Genomic DNA, 15,922 nt, shown 5'->3' on the forward strand with positions numbered 1-15,922 from the left:
GCCTTTCGCGGTATAATATTAATATAAAATTATCAAAACCTAGCTACGAGGGTTGGTTTCTTGGAAATGATGCTTGAATTTGTAAAATTTGACAAATTGACTCATTTTGTGATACTTGATTCGAAAGGTTAGTAGATCTAACCTGGGATCTAATCAAATTTAAGAAAAAATAAAAATCTTTCTATATTTGTGATTAGAGAAACCCACCAAATGATTATTGGAGGAAAATCAAAGATGACTTACATGAAATCACAAGAAACAAACTAACAAAAGTGAAAAAAGCTCACTCCAAATATGAAAAAGTTAATAAAAGTGTGAATATAGAACCAAAACTACTTTCTGACTCAGGCTCTTTAGAGGACATAGCAGCTTCACAGATTGCACATGATTTTGGTTTAAAATGTTGGGTAAGTCGTGGGATGAGAAGGTTTACTATTCCAAATTTCTTCAGGTGATACCTCAATGCGAAATAGTTTGTGAATGAAGACAGTAGAGCATTTTTGACGTAACAATGACGCAATTTGACAAAATTTGATCATTCTGCCGTCAAGTACACTCTGCTCGCTCGCGCTGCTAAAAACGAATGCGACCAATGTGGATGTTATACTACAGCTGACAAGTGACAGGGATCCACAAACGTCAAGCTAAATACATACAGGGTGGAGCTGTTTCTTATCTATAGCCTATTTATAAATTTAATATAAAAATGTGTTCGACATCACCCTGTAAAATCTGTACAACAATTTAAATTTAGAGGCATATACAAGAACTTGCTCCACCCTGTATAGTACAGGCAAAACATATAATTTGCGTTTTTGACAAAATCATTTGGCAACAATTCGGTCAACGCACGTTGCCACATTACCACTATTTGGTAAAGTTGGGAAAAAACATTTGAAACTATCCGGAAAGTTTGTCTTGTATTTGACACTGACAATATCATTGACATTTCAGGTGTCGTGTCAAACTGTCAATGTTGTCATTCAATTCAATATTCAAGTTGTTGTTGTCTTCGTTCTTTGTTGACTCAGTTCCACTTATAGTTGTTATTTTCGATATTTGAGACTTTTGTGCTATCATATGGAAATCAACAAAAACAATATCATAATCATAATCAAACAATTAATTTTGAGGTTACGTGTTGATTAATTTCATTCTTCTTCTCCTCTTCTCGATTTCGTCCAGAAACTTTCCTAAAGACGTTTCTTCCCTACCCGGAAACTTTCCAATTTTGATATCAATTGCAATTTTGGAAAGTAACGTAGACACTTCAGGCGCATGTTGCCACAAAACAGTTTTTAAATTTTTCAAAACTCAAAAACACAACCAAAATGACAACTGTACAGTACCAAATTCGTCTTAGATGACTGTAGAAGTTCCAAAGAATACACTTTCATAAGAAAAATGTTTGATAACTCAAAAACAGGATGAAAATGACAATTACAAAATTGCAAATCAATCTATGACTATAAAAATTTCAGAGATTTAATTTACTAATTAAATACACTTTTTTGAAATTTTAAAAGTTTTTAAAATTGGCAAAACAGAGTGAAGTAGAATTCAAAATTGCAAATTGATCTTAAATAACATTAGAAATTCGTTTTTCATGGAAAAAACACACTTTTTGGATTTTTAAAAAACATTTAAACTAGAAAAACAGAATTAAAGTGACAAATTAAAAAGCACACATTTTTTGAATTTCTGAAAACTTTAAGAATAGAAAAACAAGGAAAAAATAACTAAATAATTGATTTTCAAGAATGTGATTTCTATAAAAACACACTTTTTGAAACTTTTGAAACTAGAAAAACAACGTTAAAAGCTTAAGAATGTATCAGAGGTTTCTGGAAATACAAAATGGCTTCTAGCGAATTTTGGTAACTAAAAATGGATGTTTAGAGGTCTCTGACACTTTTAGTAGTCTCTTGGGTAGATTAAGAAAGTTTCAGAGGCTCCTGGCAGTACCAAGTAGCTTCTAGAGGCTTTTGACAACTAAAAATGGTTGTTTAGAGGCCTCTGACACTTTTAGAAGTCTCTTGGGAAGCTTAAGAAAGTTTCAGAGGCTTCTGGCAGTACCAAATAGGTTCTAGAGGCTTTTGGCAACTAAAAATGGTTGTTTAGAAGCCTCTGACACTTTTAGAAGTTTCTTGGACAGCTTAAGAATGTATCAGAGGCTTCTGGCAATACAAAATGGCTTCTAGCGGATTTTGGCAACTAAAAATGATTGTTTAGAGGCCTCTGACACTTTTAGAAGTCTCTTGGGAAGCTTAAGAAGGTTTCAGAGGTTTCTGGCAGTACCAAATAGCTTCTAGAGGCTTTTGGCCACTAAAAGTGGTTGTTTAGAGGCCTCTGACACTTTCAGAAGTCTCTTGGGAAGCTTAAGAATGTATCAGAGGCTTCTGGCAATACAAAATGAAATACAGAATAGAAAAACAGGGCTAAAATAACAATTTAAAATCTGCAAGCTAATTTTAAATAACTGTAAAAATGTAAAAACTTCAAAAATGAAAAAACAGAATGAATTTGACAAATGAAAAATTCCAAATTGGTCTCTTCTATAAAAATACAATTTTTTTAAATTTTGAAAATTATGAAAAAAATGTTAAATTAACTCTAGAAATTGCAGAAAATTGATTTCTATAAAAAAATAAAGTTAAGTTAATATAAATTAAAAATTAAGTTAGATAGATTAAGTTAGTTAAGTTAAGTTTTAATATAAGTTAAAAATTACAAATTGATATTAAATACCTAGAAGTTGCAGAGAATCGATTTTCATGCAAAAAACATACTTTTGGGTTTTTAAAAATGGAAAACAGAATAAAACTGAAAATCGTCGCACGCATATTTCCTTATTTTTACTTTTTTTAATTTAAAAAAGATTTTTTGGTTTTTCCCTGAGCTGAAAATAGTTTGACGCAAAAATTGTTATTTCTTTTAAGTTAATAAGGATTTTACAAAAGATTATGTTAATTTCATTAGTTCTATGTTCTAAATTTTTTTTCCTCAGTTCTTGGACACCCTGTATAATATTTTTAGCCGAAAAAGCAAACTAAAATGAAATAATTCTCAAACAACTTTACTTGTGAGTGTTTGGATTTGCGTACAACCTTTAGGTTTCGTTTAACATAACCTTTAATCGCTATTTACCTACCAAATTCAGTTTTGGGCAATATTTGCTAATAATTGAGCGTTTAAACTACCATATCCCTTTATTACTTATTGTATGTGTCACTAAGCTTGTGTGGTTTTAATTATTTAGTTTCGCAACTCGTTGGAATTAAAATGATTTCAAAACAAGCTTTTATCTGAAAAGATTAAAAAATGGAGCTATTATCTTGGATAAAATTTCAAAATACGGTTTGACGTGAACTAGCACACATAGACGTTTTATATGGTACAAGTTGTCAAGGATATATTACAGTTTGAAATTTTGAAAGAATATCAAAATTATTTCCAGAAAATTGTGAATCGTTTTATACAAATTACACTTAATATCGCAATTAGTACTTAACATTATTTTTTCGGTAATCTCTGATTTCCTCATAACATTCTCAATGATTATTGTAGAAAAATATTTGCAATTAGGAAAATTTCCAGAATTCTGATTAATAACATGTGATATGTGAATCCTCTTTGAAAAAATTCATTTATTTAGAACAAAGAATATTTTTATTTCTTATGGTAAAACCCATTAAGATAATAGAATTATTTCAAGCAAATTTGAACCATTACAACATGAAGATGTGAGCATTATATCTGCTGTTTTTGCTGTAATTAAAGCTTTTTTGGGACAAAATGAAATATTTAAACCTTCTGAAGATGACTTTGAATTTGTTTAGTAATAAAACGTCATTTTAGTCCGTTTTTGCTGCGAACTATTCTCTGCTATTATGGCAAATTTAAACCAAAATGGGATTTAGAAATTCTACATTTTGAAAAAATCCATAGTGTGTTTTTTGTTCATGAAAATCGATTTTCTGCAAATTTTTGAGTCTGCATTTTTAATCTGTCATTTTCACTGTATTTTTATTTTCAAAAATTTAAAAGTGTATTTTTTATGGAAATTGATTCTCTGTAATTTTTTCAGTTTGATTAAACCGTTTTTTGCATTTTAAAAGTTTTTCAAGAAGGACGGAATTGGAACCTGAAGAAAATAAAATATTTAAACCTTCTGAAGAAGACTTTTCAAAAAATTTGCAGTTTTCTAACAAATATTCTTTTTGGTCCATTTTTGCTTCAAACTATATTCTCATTAAGGAAAAATCCATTAAAAGGCCTTATTTGAAGCAAAATTTTTTGTAGCACCTGGATAATTACCTTGAGATAAGATCCAAAGTATTTTGTGACATAGAGACTGTCGCACTGCGAGAGAACCATAATCTCCTGCTGGATATCTTCGATTTCATCTTCGGCCTCTTCCAAGTCTATGATTTTGATGGCGACCACTTGAGTGGTTCGATTGTCAATTCCTTTGAACACTTCACCGAACGAACCTTTTCCGATGCGTTCCTGTTTCGTAAATATTAGTTCTGGGTCGACCTTCTGAAAAGAAAAAACCGTTTTAAATGCCATCCATGATTAGTCAAATAACAGTATTTGATTTTTATTACAGTTGTTTAATTAGAGAGGGTAATGAATAGTACGGTAATAGTGGTCGTTTATTGCTTAACACTTTAAGGAAAAAGTTTTTATTTCATGGTAAGTTTTAAGTTACTCGAGATAACGTGTTGGCTCAGTTAAATGGGTGTGTGCTATTTCAAGTCAAAGTTTAAAGAAAACTAGGGTTCTTGACAAAGACTTGCAAAAGTTTCCACATTTCGACACAAAACGAAAATGAGACAGCAAGCAGGAATGTTGGATTTGTCACGACACTTGAATGTATTGTCGTTGTTTTTGTCATACACTCGGTGTAGGAAGCAAATTGCCAAAGCTACCCCGATAGGGGTAGATCTACCTCATTTGCAATAACTTCACCCCGCTCGCTCCACAATCTACCCCATTATTAAATGGAACAATGAAGAAACAAAAAAAAAACAAATAATATTGCCTAAATATGATATGATACTATGATGCCAGTAACCAATGTTGCCAGGTCTACTATTAAAACGGTATATCTACCGTTTTTGTAGTTTTTCTACCGTTCTCCTGTTTTTTGTCCTCCTGTTTTTAATTACATTATTGCCATTATGTTGGTTGTTGGAATAGGAAAATTAATGAAAATTCTAAAAATACTCTTAAAACAGTCATTTTCTTATTCCAAATTATTCTCTAAAACCACGTGATGTCTGTCACTATTGTCAGAATTGTCAAAATTTTACTAGAATTTGCAAGAATTACCTTTTAACACAGTTTTCGAAACAAGACGATTTTCTGAGGGTTATCACAGTTATTTTGACAATTGTCACTTTATAGTCTAGCTAAATAGTCTTCTAAAATCACGTGACAACTGTCAATAACGTCAAAACTGTGAAATCATGCTCAAAAGTTGCAAAAATCAGCGTTTAGGAATGTTTTCTTGCAATGTTTGATATAAAACGTGTTTTTGAGATTTATGACAGTTATTTTGACAATTGTCACGTGACCGTCTAGCTAAATAGTATTCCACAATCACGTGACCACTGTCACTAACGTCAAAACTATCAAACCATGCTCAAAGTTGCAAAAATCAGCGTTTAGGAATGTTTTCTTGCAGTATTTGATATAAAACGTGTTTTTGAGATTTATGACAGTTATTTTGACAATTGTCACGTGACCGTCTAGCTAAATAGTATTCCACAATCACGTGACCACTGTCACTAACGTCAAAACTATCAAACCATGCTCAAAGTTGCAAAAATCAGCGTTTAGGAATGTTTTCTTGCAGTATTTGATATAAAACGTGTTTTTGAGATTTATGACAGTTATTTTGACAATTGTCACGTGACCGTCTAGCTAAATAGTATTCCACAATCACGTGACCACTGTCACTAACGTCAAAAATGTCAAACTATGCTCTAAAGTTGCAAAAATCAGGGTTTAGGAACCTTTTCTTGTAGTATTTGATAAAAAACGTGTTTTTGAGATTTATGACAGTTATTTTGACAATTGTCACGTGACCGTCTAGCTAAATAGTGTTCCACAATCACGTGAGAACTGTTACAAACTTCAAAACTGTCAAACCATGCTCTAAAGTTGCAAAAATCAAGCTTTAGAAACGTTGTCTTGCAGTATTTGATAATAAAATGTGTTTTTGAGATTGTTGACAGTTATTTTAACAATAGTCACGTGACCGTCTAGCTAAATAGTGTTCCACAATCACGTGACAACTGTCAATAACGGCAAAACTGTCAAACCATGCTCTAAAGTTGCAAAAATCAAGCTTTAGAAACGTTGTCATGCAGTATTTGATAATAAAACGTGTTTTTGAGATTTATGACAGTTATTTTGACAATTGTCACGTGACCGTCTAGCTAAATAGTGTTCCACAATCATGTGACAACTGTTACAAACGTCAAAACTGTCAAATTATGCTCAAAAGTTGCAAAAATCAAACTTTAGAAACGTTGTCATGCAGTATTTGATAATAAAACGTGTTTTTGAGATTTATGACAGTTATTTTGACAATTGTCACGTGACCGTCTAGCTAAATAGTATTCCATAATCACGTGACAACTGTTACAAACGTCAAAAATGTCAAACTATGCTCTAAAGCTGCAAAAATCAGCGTTTAGGAATGTTTTCTTTTAGTATTCGATATAAAGAGTGTTTTTGAGATTTATGATTTTGACAATGGTCACGTGACTGTTTAGCTAAATTATCTTTTAAAACCACGTGATCTAACAATTATTATTAGAAATATTAAAAATATGTATTTTTGAAGTACGGTTTTTATATTATGTATTTATAGCAAGAATCTATGATGAAAAGAAAATACGTTTGGCAACATTGTCTCAGTTCAAACTAAAAACTTTGTTTTGGTGCAGTCACTTAGTCGGAGCAGTGTGTAATTTCCAAGATTAACGAGGGAAATTTATGAAAATTTCACACAATATTCTGGACACTTTGGGCTATATTTTGTGTAAAAAATGAAGCTTCTAACATAAAATTTGAATTTGTGGTAAACTTTCAAAGTTTTAGTTCAAACTATAAACTAGAGTCATCATCACTCTGTAGATTACTCGATGATAAGGAGTTGTAAAACAAAACCACAGTCATAAAATGTGTATGAACAAAGATTAAATAGAGTTTAAGAGTCAAATAAAAGCTAATCTTAATTAGTGAATACTTGTACTATTACGAGTATACAGGGTAATTCAAATTCGACCCTCACCATTGGGATCTCAGAAACCATAAGAGATACGAGAAAGTTTAAATTGGGGCAAAGTTGCGCAATTTAAAGCTCAACCAAATGCTGTTTTAAACATTTTGACTTTCCGAGTACTTCCGAAGATATCCGAAAAAAACTGAAAATTTGATTTTTTGTTTTTATTTATTTCTAACCTTATTTGAAGAGATATCCCAAAACTAAAAGCATCTTTTCATTGCCACTTTTTCCTAGCTATTCGATGATGGATTCAAATTTGCCACACGACGTTTCGTTTTCTGTCAGTCATCATCAACTTTCTTTTTTCTTATGGGCGCCATATTGGATTTTTAGCCCACCAAATAGTACGTTTTATTCTGATTTTAGTGATGTATAATAACTTATGATTTGCTTCATAAATAACAAAATAATTCAATAAAAACTATTTTTACTTTAGTTATTGGCTTTGAGTTAATGGGCCGTTTTATAAAATGTCATTATTTGACAGTACTTGTCAAACACGATAATTCGGACGAACATTAGAGCAAGTCAATCATAGTTAAAAATGTATCTAGAAAAGAAACTCCCGCAGAAAATGTTATTATTATACAAGCATTGCTGAACTATTTAGGTTAATCAGAAAAAGAGATTTGTTAGCATTATCTCTAACTGAAAATGTTTGAAATTGTATTTATGTTTCCAAGAGAAAAATCATTATTTTAGGAACTTCATTTTTTGCCAAATTTCAATTTTTTATAATGTTAAGTGCAAGTTTATAGTTATTTATACCTTAAGTGACAAACCATTTTTTATTCATTCATATTTATTCGAGTGAATAAACCGGTTTAAGTCACGTGTCTTATACAGTATTTTATTAAATTTCGACTTTTTATATTAAAAAAAAAAACTAAAATTACAGTTCTATTAAATTTGCACCGCGCCCCGCAGATGTAACATTGATGTTTGTTTGTTTACATCTGTAAATAGGCGAATGTCTTTCAGAGTGATTTAATAGTTATTTATACAGCAAGTGACTTAAACCATTTTTTATTCACGAAAAGAACAACTAGGTCCACAAGCGTAGCAAGTGGCATAAGCTCTTTGAGTGAATAAACCGGTTTAAGTCACGTGTACACCTTTGTGACTAAGTATGTTTAGGCCAATTGCGTGTGACAAGTACTACCAAGTAATCTTCATAAAACGTCTCATTAACTCAAAGCTAACTAAGGTAAAATCTCTAAAAGTTCTAATGATCGTCCGAATTATCGTGTTTGACAAGTACTGTCAAATAATGACATTTTATAAAACGGCCCATTAACTGAAAGCCAATAACTAAAGTAAAAATAGTTTTTATTGAATCATTTTGTTATTTATGAAGCAAATCATAAGTTATTATACATCACTAAAATCAGAATAAAACGTACTATTTGGTGGGCTAAAAATCCAATATGGCGCCCATAAGAAAAAAGAAAGTTGATGATGGCTGCCAAAAAACGAAACGTCGTGTGGCAAATTTGAATCCATCATCGAATAGCTGAGAAAAAGTGGCAATGAAAAGGTGCTTTTAGTAGTGGAATATCTCTTCAAATAAGATTAGAAATAAATAAAAACAAAAAATCAAATTTTCAGTTTTTTTCGGATATCTTCGGAAGTACTCGGAAAATCGAAATTTTTACAACTGCATTTGGTTGAGCTTTACATTGCGCAACTTTGCCCCAATTTAACCTTTCTCGTATCTCTTATAGTTTCCGAGATCCCAATGGTGAGGGTCGAATTTGAATTACCCTGTATAGCCTAACCAGTCAAATAGTTATTTATTTCCTATAAGGCTTTCGGACGGTGTACTTACATTTACGGGTAGGCCGTTAGGGAGCGCTGAAAACGACCGTTATTTTGAAATTTGTCCTGCATTTCTGTCTAACTGCCAATAACGCCATTATTTAAAAAGTTACAGGAAAAGTTCATAAGAGTAAATAGATAGGGCGAACTGAAAGCTTTCTGACAGTGTATTTACGTTTACGGATAGGCCGTTAGGGAGCGCTAAAAACGGTCGTTATTTTGAAATTTGTCCAACAACTGCACACTTTTCTTTAATTCCTAATAACCTCATTATTTGAAGAGTTACAGGAAAAACATGTAAGAGTGTATAGATAGTGAACTGTAAGCTTTCTGAAAATGGATCTACTTTCACGGTTAAGCCGTCAGAGGGCGCTGAAAACGGCAGTTATTTTGAAATTTCTCCTACAATTGAACATTTATTATTATTATATACTTTTCTTTAAGAGACAGTTCAGATCATTGTCGAAATTTTCTACTTTGTCTCGTTTTAAAACGTGCATGGCATTTGGTCTTCAATTCAACTTGAATCGAGTGTTATTGGAGTAGTACTCTCTGCTCTGAAGTGTTGGAGAAGGCTTTGATTTGATCAGACGTCATCTTTCACCAAAGAGTATTGTGATCTGCAGGCCAAATTTTAAGCCTAAATCCCTTTTCACTCCCTTTTTTATGCAAAAAAGGAATTATTAGAGTTGGGGGAATGTGAAAAGTGTGGAAAATGGAAGTGGTTTTCAGACAGTTTTAATTTTACTGTGACATTTTGTACCTGGAGATACATAAGAGAGCCCATCCAAATTTTCTTGCATTATCTCTGAAAATGGCTCACAGCATTGCAAGGTAGATTAAGGTGGTTATCGTTAAACTGTATCAATATGTTAACACAAAGTTCTCGTAAATCAATAACACAATACACCAAATAGTCTGTCACAATAAATTATTAGTAACATATTTCTGACTTTCACAACTGACGCACTATAGGGATGAGTCATTTTCTGAAGAAATTACTTAAAACCAAAATAGACAGTCATTGAAGTCATCATGTGACTAACTTTTTAAGTAACAACAATTTAAGTAACATTACCTTTCGATAGGTCAAATCGATGACAACCATGTTCAGTAACTTATCTACACATCACCACTACGGATCACCAATGACTAACTCCTGAAACTAGAGGAGTGTACTGTGAATAATTTAGCAACAAGATTACGCTTTGAATATATCTTATCACTGACAAGAATTAACTTATTGGCATCATTAATAAAAAAGGAACATTTATAAGATAAAATCTATTTTGAGATTTGAAAACTTGAGGAACAAACTGCATCGAAAATCCTTATATCAATGAATGTATTAAAATAAAATGGTGAAAAAAATCAAAAACCATTCTCATTAATCAATGTCCACAAAACGATTAATCTGTTCGAACATATCTAGGGCAATGGGAAGGTTTCCCAATTATTTCCTTCCAATCCAACAACATACACAAAACTGTGATTGATTGATGAAAAATAAAAACGTGTAAGGTTTCGGTTTATTTAAATCCATCGTTCTACTTTTAAACTTGGCTCGTAGCCCTTTTATTGATTTTAAACAAAACATTTTTATAATGTTCATTGGAAAGCAGATTTTCTCGGTGACAATTTAAAGTTTTAAACCAAAAACAACAATTTGGTTTACCAAAAAATAATCAAGAAGGTATATTACATAATAAGAAACTCTTACCACCTAAATTTCCTTAGGGCTGTTAAATTAACTTTTTTTAGATCAAAATAAGTTTATTTTTTAAACATTTAGCTTCCTGGACATAAAATATACTGTAACGTTACATTATTTACAAAAGTTACCATTATTAATTAAAATAAACTGGTTAATAATGAAGCAGTGGTAATAGAATTATTGTTTCCTGGTATTACACAAGGTGAAATGGAATAGTTTATAACAACAACCGTGTGAGACATTTACTTTGAATAAACAATATGCTAATATAACCATAGTGTTATAAAATCTTAATTTAATTAATGAAAGAAAATTTGCTTTTAGCACAAAAAATTTCTGCAACTTCATTTTTTTAATTTTTGACAGAGACTTTTGACAGTTGTGACAGCAGTCACGTGATTATCTACAATGTCTTAAACTGTTCTGACGTCACCTCGGTCAAATTTGGCACTGTCGACCTGTAAATCCAGCTTGTAAAGTGATTTTGCAAAGATCTGAAGGCAATTTGAAATTGTATAGCTTTATTGCACTGCTGAGGGGCTTTTGACAGTTGTGACAGCAGTCACGTGATTATCAACAATGTTTTAAACTGTTTTGACGTCACTTTTGTAAAATTTGGCACCATAAAGCTGTAAATACGACTTATCGAGTAGTTTTGCGAAAATGAGAATTCAGTTAGCATTTTATAGCTTCATGACATTACTGAGGGACTTTTGACAATTGTGACAGCAGTCACGTGACTATGAACAATGTTTTAAACTGTTCTGACGTCACCTTGGTCAAATTTGGCACTGTTGAGCTGTAAATCCAGCTTGTAAAGTGATTTTGCAAAGATCTGAAGGTAACTTGAAATTTTATAGCTTTATTGCATTGCTGAGGGACTTTTGACAGTTGTGACAGCAGTCACGTGATTATGAATAATCTCTTAAACTGTTTTGACGTCACTTTTGTAAAATTTGGCACCATGAAGCTGTAAATACGACTGATCGAATAGTTTTGCGAAAATGAGAATTCAGTTAGCATTTTATAGCTTCATGACATTGCTGAGGGACTTTTGACAGTTGTGACAGCAGTCACGTGATTATCAACAATGTTTTAAACTGTTTTGACGTCACCTCGGTCAAATATGGCACTGTCGAGCTGTAAATCCAGCTTGTAAAGTGATTTTGCAAAGATCTGAAGGCAACTTGAAATTTTATAGCTTTATTGCATTGCTGAGGGACTGTTGACAGTTGTGACAGCAGTCACGTGATGGTGAACAATGTTTTAAACTGTTTTGACGTCACTTTTGTAAAATTTGGCACCATAAAGCTGTAAATACGACTTATCGAATAGTTTTGCGAAAATGACAATTCAGTTAGCATTTTATAGCTTCATGACATTACTGAGAGACTTTTGACAATTGTGACAGCAGTCACGTGATTGTCAACAATGTCTTAAACTGTTCTGACGTCACATTTGGTACTGTCGAGTTGTAAATCAAGCTCGTAAAGTGATTTTGCCAAGATCTGAAGGTAACTTGAAATTTTATAGCTTTAGTGCACTATTGAGGGACTTTTGACAGTTGTGACAGCAGTCACGTGATTATCAACAATGTTTTAAACTGTTTTGACGTCACTTTTGTAAAATTTGGCACCATAAAGCTGTAAATATGACTTATCGAATAGTTTTGCGAATATGAGAATTCAGTTAGCATTTTATAGCTTTATGACATTACTGAGGGACTTTTGACAATTCTGACAGTAGTGACATGATTATAGACAATGTCTTAAACTGTTCTGACGTCACATCGGTCAAATTTGGCACGTCTGTTAATTTACCAAATTTTTCAATTTTAAACCACATTTTCAAAGGTCACGTGATTAATTTTTACAGCTGTCAACTGGCCTTTACAGTGTTGCACGAACATGCAAAATTGCATTTTCAATGTCACGTAACGTGTATTTTACAATTTAATCAATCAAGTCACGTGACGTAGTTCTTACAATTTTACCACTGTCTCTAAAGTAAAATTACTAACTTTTCAACAGTTTCTTTTAAATGATAAGTGTCTATTTGACACGTGCTACATTTACGTTGTCACCTAACCTAAACTAAAAATCTTTAAAAAAAAAAATAATTTTAAAGTTGGGGTTTTTGACAAAATTTGGAAAAACAGTCACATAACCTGAGTAAGTCATTGAGCGAGCATGGAGCGTTTTTGACGTCACAATGACGTAATTTGACCGCTGGCCAAATTATGGTTTTGCTAAATTACGTCATCGTGACGTCAAAAATTAATCCTTATAACATTTTGATAATAGTCAAAAGTCATGCCACTTAATCCAACTTAAAAACTGTCACGTGACCATAAAAAATTAATTTCCCATCAAAGTTTACCATTATCTCAATACCAGAGGACTTAATTTAAGAATGCCACAAATGCGTAAACATTTGAAGGTATCCTGAGGCTGTTTAAATAATTTAAAGGCATTTCGATGTATTTCAAGACAATTTGAGGCATTTTGGTGTACAAAAAATTATCGGCGGACTACCCTTCGAACTTACAGAAGTAAATCCTCTACCAACTCCACCATTTTGAGGAGGAGTACGTCCGTTCCTTTCCGGTGGAAAAATGTTAACATTGGCTGGAGCAGCCCAGGAAGCTGGCCGTTGATTCCACTTCTTATTACCACCCAGGAAACCACCGCCACGATTAACCGGTACCAGAGTCGAAGGGTGTCTGGTAATGGCAGCACCTTTTTGATGATTATTCGAACCCCACATTTTGTCACCAAAACAATCACTGCAAGTTTACACGCCATCAATGTCCGAGCAAACTGTTGCGTTCTTCATTGCACCACTTTCACTTTTGGTTGTTTTAATGTTGCATGTTCTTTGCACAATATTAAAGACACACCATATCAGAAAGCAACACTTATTAGCTTCAATTGACTAGTTACGATTCTCGCAAAAAAACAACTAAAAAAAACAAACCGACAATGTTATATAACACTTAACATTTTACAATGGTGCTAATAGCCGGCGTCTATCTAACAGTACCACGGTAGTACTACAGACGATTACTAACGTGAAATTTGCTATCAAGAACAATAGCCGCAGGTACTCGGTTTGTTTATTTATCCCCCTACTTACAATAGATAACGCTTAATTACGCTGGTCCCCAACCTATGTGTACCAAGTGCTGTGTGATTTATTACAGTGGGTTCTCTACACACATTGGTACTGCTACGCCAATGCTATAATATGGATAACGTTTGCTCACAGCGTAGCGAAAAGGTTTCAATAAGAAAACGGTACTGATTTATAGGTTAATAATTTAATTTGAAAAGTCAGCGACATTTCTACAAAATTTGCACAACTTAAAAGTAAACTAAAACACCGGTTTAAAAATTTCGGATCTTGTAAATCCTGTATCTCAGTTATTTTATAACGTACAGGATGGTTCAACCACTCAAATTAACCGTCTTGGACTGTTCTTTTCAGTGGTGTTGAGTAAAAAAATCTATCTAGAAAATTGCATACCGGTGCATACCGGGTGACCAAAATTAGTGATCCACTAAAAATTTTGTGTCCACCCTGTATACCAGCAATTGAATTGAGGTTCGTGCTTTGCGTAGTCAGGTTCAGTGGTTCCTCAGGAACATTTTTTGTCTCTTGCAATTTTTTTGTAACTTTAACTGTTTTCGAGATTTTTGCCAAAAATTGGTTTAACGCACTTTGACCCAAAAGATAGTCCGAAACTTGCACACCCTGTATCTCGGTTATTTTCTAACGTACAGGGTGGTTCAACCACTTTTATGAAGCTTCCACAAGTTTAGTCACCAAATTTTTTTTTTTTAAGTTTTCTTTAAAAAACTCAAAAATTTACAATGATTTGGTGGAGGAACCACAATTTACCTTACTGCGATGTTGTCAAATATAGGCTTAAATACTGTTACACAATGAGTTGTACAATTAACACTGCCACCTATACTAATCGGATATTTAGGCTTCCAAACAAAATATTTTTATGAATAAAGACAATAAAAATGAGTTGAAGTATTAAATATTAATAACGAAAAACAAAGCGTTTGACAACGTCGCATAATTCACCGAGGATACCTGATACTTGACAGTATGTACGTCAACTTCAGATGTCATTCAATGTTCCTTCAATTATGAGGTTAAAGCATAGTTGCCGCCTTTTGTCACCACGTGAAGTATGTCACTATTGTCAGAATTGTTAAAATTTTACTAGAATTTGCAAGAATTACAATTTAACACAGTTTTCGAAAAGAAGACGATTTTCTGAGATTTAACAGTTATTGTGACAATTGTCACTTTATAGTCTAGCTAAATAGTCTTCTGAAATCACGTGACAACTGTTAACAACGTCCAAACTGTCAAACAATGCTCAAAAGTTGCAAAAATCAGGGTTTACAAACTTTTCTTGCAATATTTCATATAAAACGTATTTCTGAGATTTATGACAGTTATTTTGCCAATTGTCACGTGACCGTCTAGCTAAATAGTGCTCTACAATCACGTGACAATTGTTATTAACGTCAAAACTGTCAAACCATTCTCAAAAGTTGCAAAAATCAGGGTTTACAAACTTTTTCTTGCAGTATTTCATATAAAACGTATTTCTGAGATTTATGACAGTTATTTTGCCAATTGTCACGTGGAGTCTAGCTAAATAGTGTTCTACAGTCACGTGACAACTGTCACTAACGTCAAAACTGTCAAACCATGCTCAAAAGTTGCAAAAATCAGGGTTTAGAAACGATTTCTTGCAGTATTTGATATGAAACGTATTTCTGAGATTTATGACAGTTATTTTGCCAATTGTCACGTGACTGTCTAATTAAATAGTGTTGTGCAATCACGTGACAACTGTCACTAACTTCAAAACTGTCAAACCATGTTCAAAAGTAGCAAAAATCAGGGTTTACAAACGTTTTCTTGCAGTATTCAATATAAAACGTGTTTCTGAGAATTATGACAGTTATTTTAACAATTGTCACGTGACTGTCTAGCCAAATAGTGTTCTACAGTCACATGACAACTGTCACTAACGTCAAAACTGTGAAACCATGCTCAAA

The 15,922-nt window shown here is 32.6% G+C and overlaps 1 protein-coding gene across 5 annotated transcripts in view; it reads right to left on the reverse strand.

Annotated features, from left to right (window-relative positions):
• GckIII (Germinal centre kinase III) overlaps positions 1-15,922 on the reverse strand; it is a 74,971-nt gene that overhangs the window by 19,361 nt on the left and 39,688 nt on the right. For 3 of the 5 annotated variants that reach the window (XM_081986165.1, XM_081986162.1, XM_081986164.1), the window contains exons 2-3: positions 13,383-13,796; positions 4,318-4,542 (exon numbers count right to left, since the gene is read on the reverse strand). In XM_081986165.1, the coding sequence (XP_081842291.1) occupies positions 4,318-4,542; positions 13,383-13,601 (444 nt within the window). In that variant the 5' untranslated portion in view covers positions 13,602-13,796. Of the gene's footprint in view, positions 1-4,317; positions 4,543-10,199; positions 10,344-13,382; positions 13,797-15,922 lie in introns of those variants that run through there. The other 2 variants (XM_081986166.1, XM_081986167.1) reach the window with 2 other exon arrangements.

This window comes from Ips typographus, linkage group LG9 (genome assembly GCF_016097725.1).
Source record: "Ips typographus isolate SLU linkage group LG9, UJ_Ityp_2.0, whole genome shotgun sequence".
Classification (NCBI taxonomy): domain Eukaryota; kingdom Metazoa; phylum Arthropoda; class Insecta; order Coleoptera; family Curculionidae; genus Ips; species Ips typographus.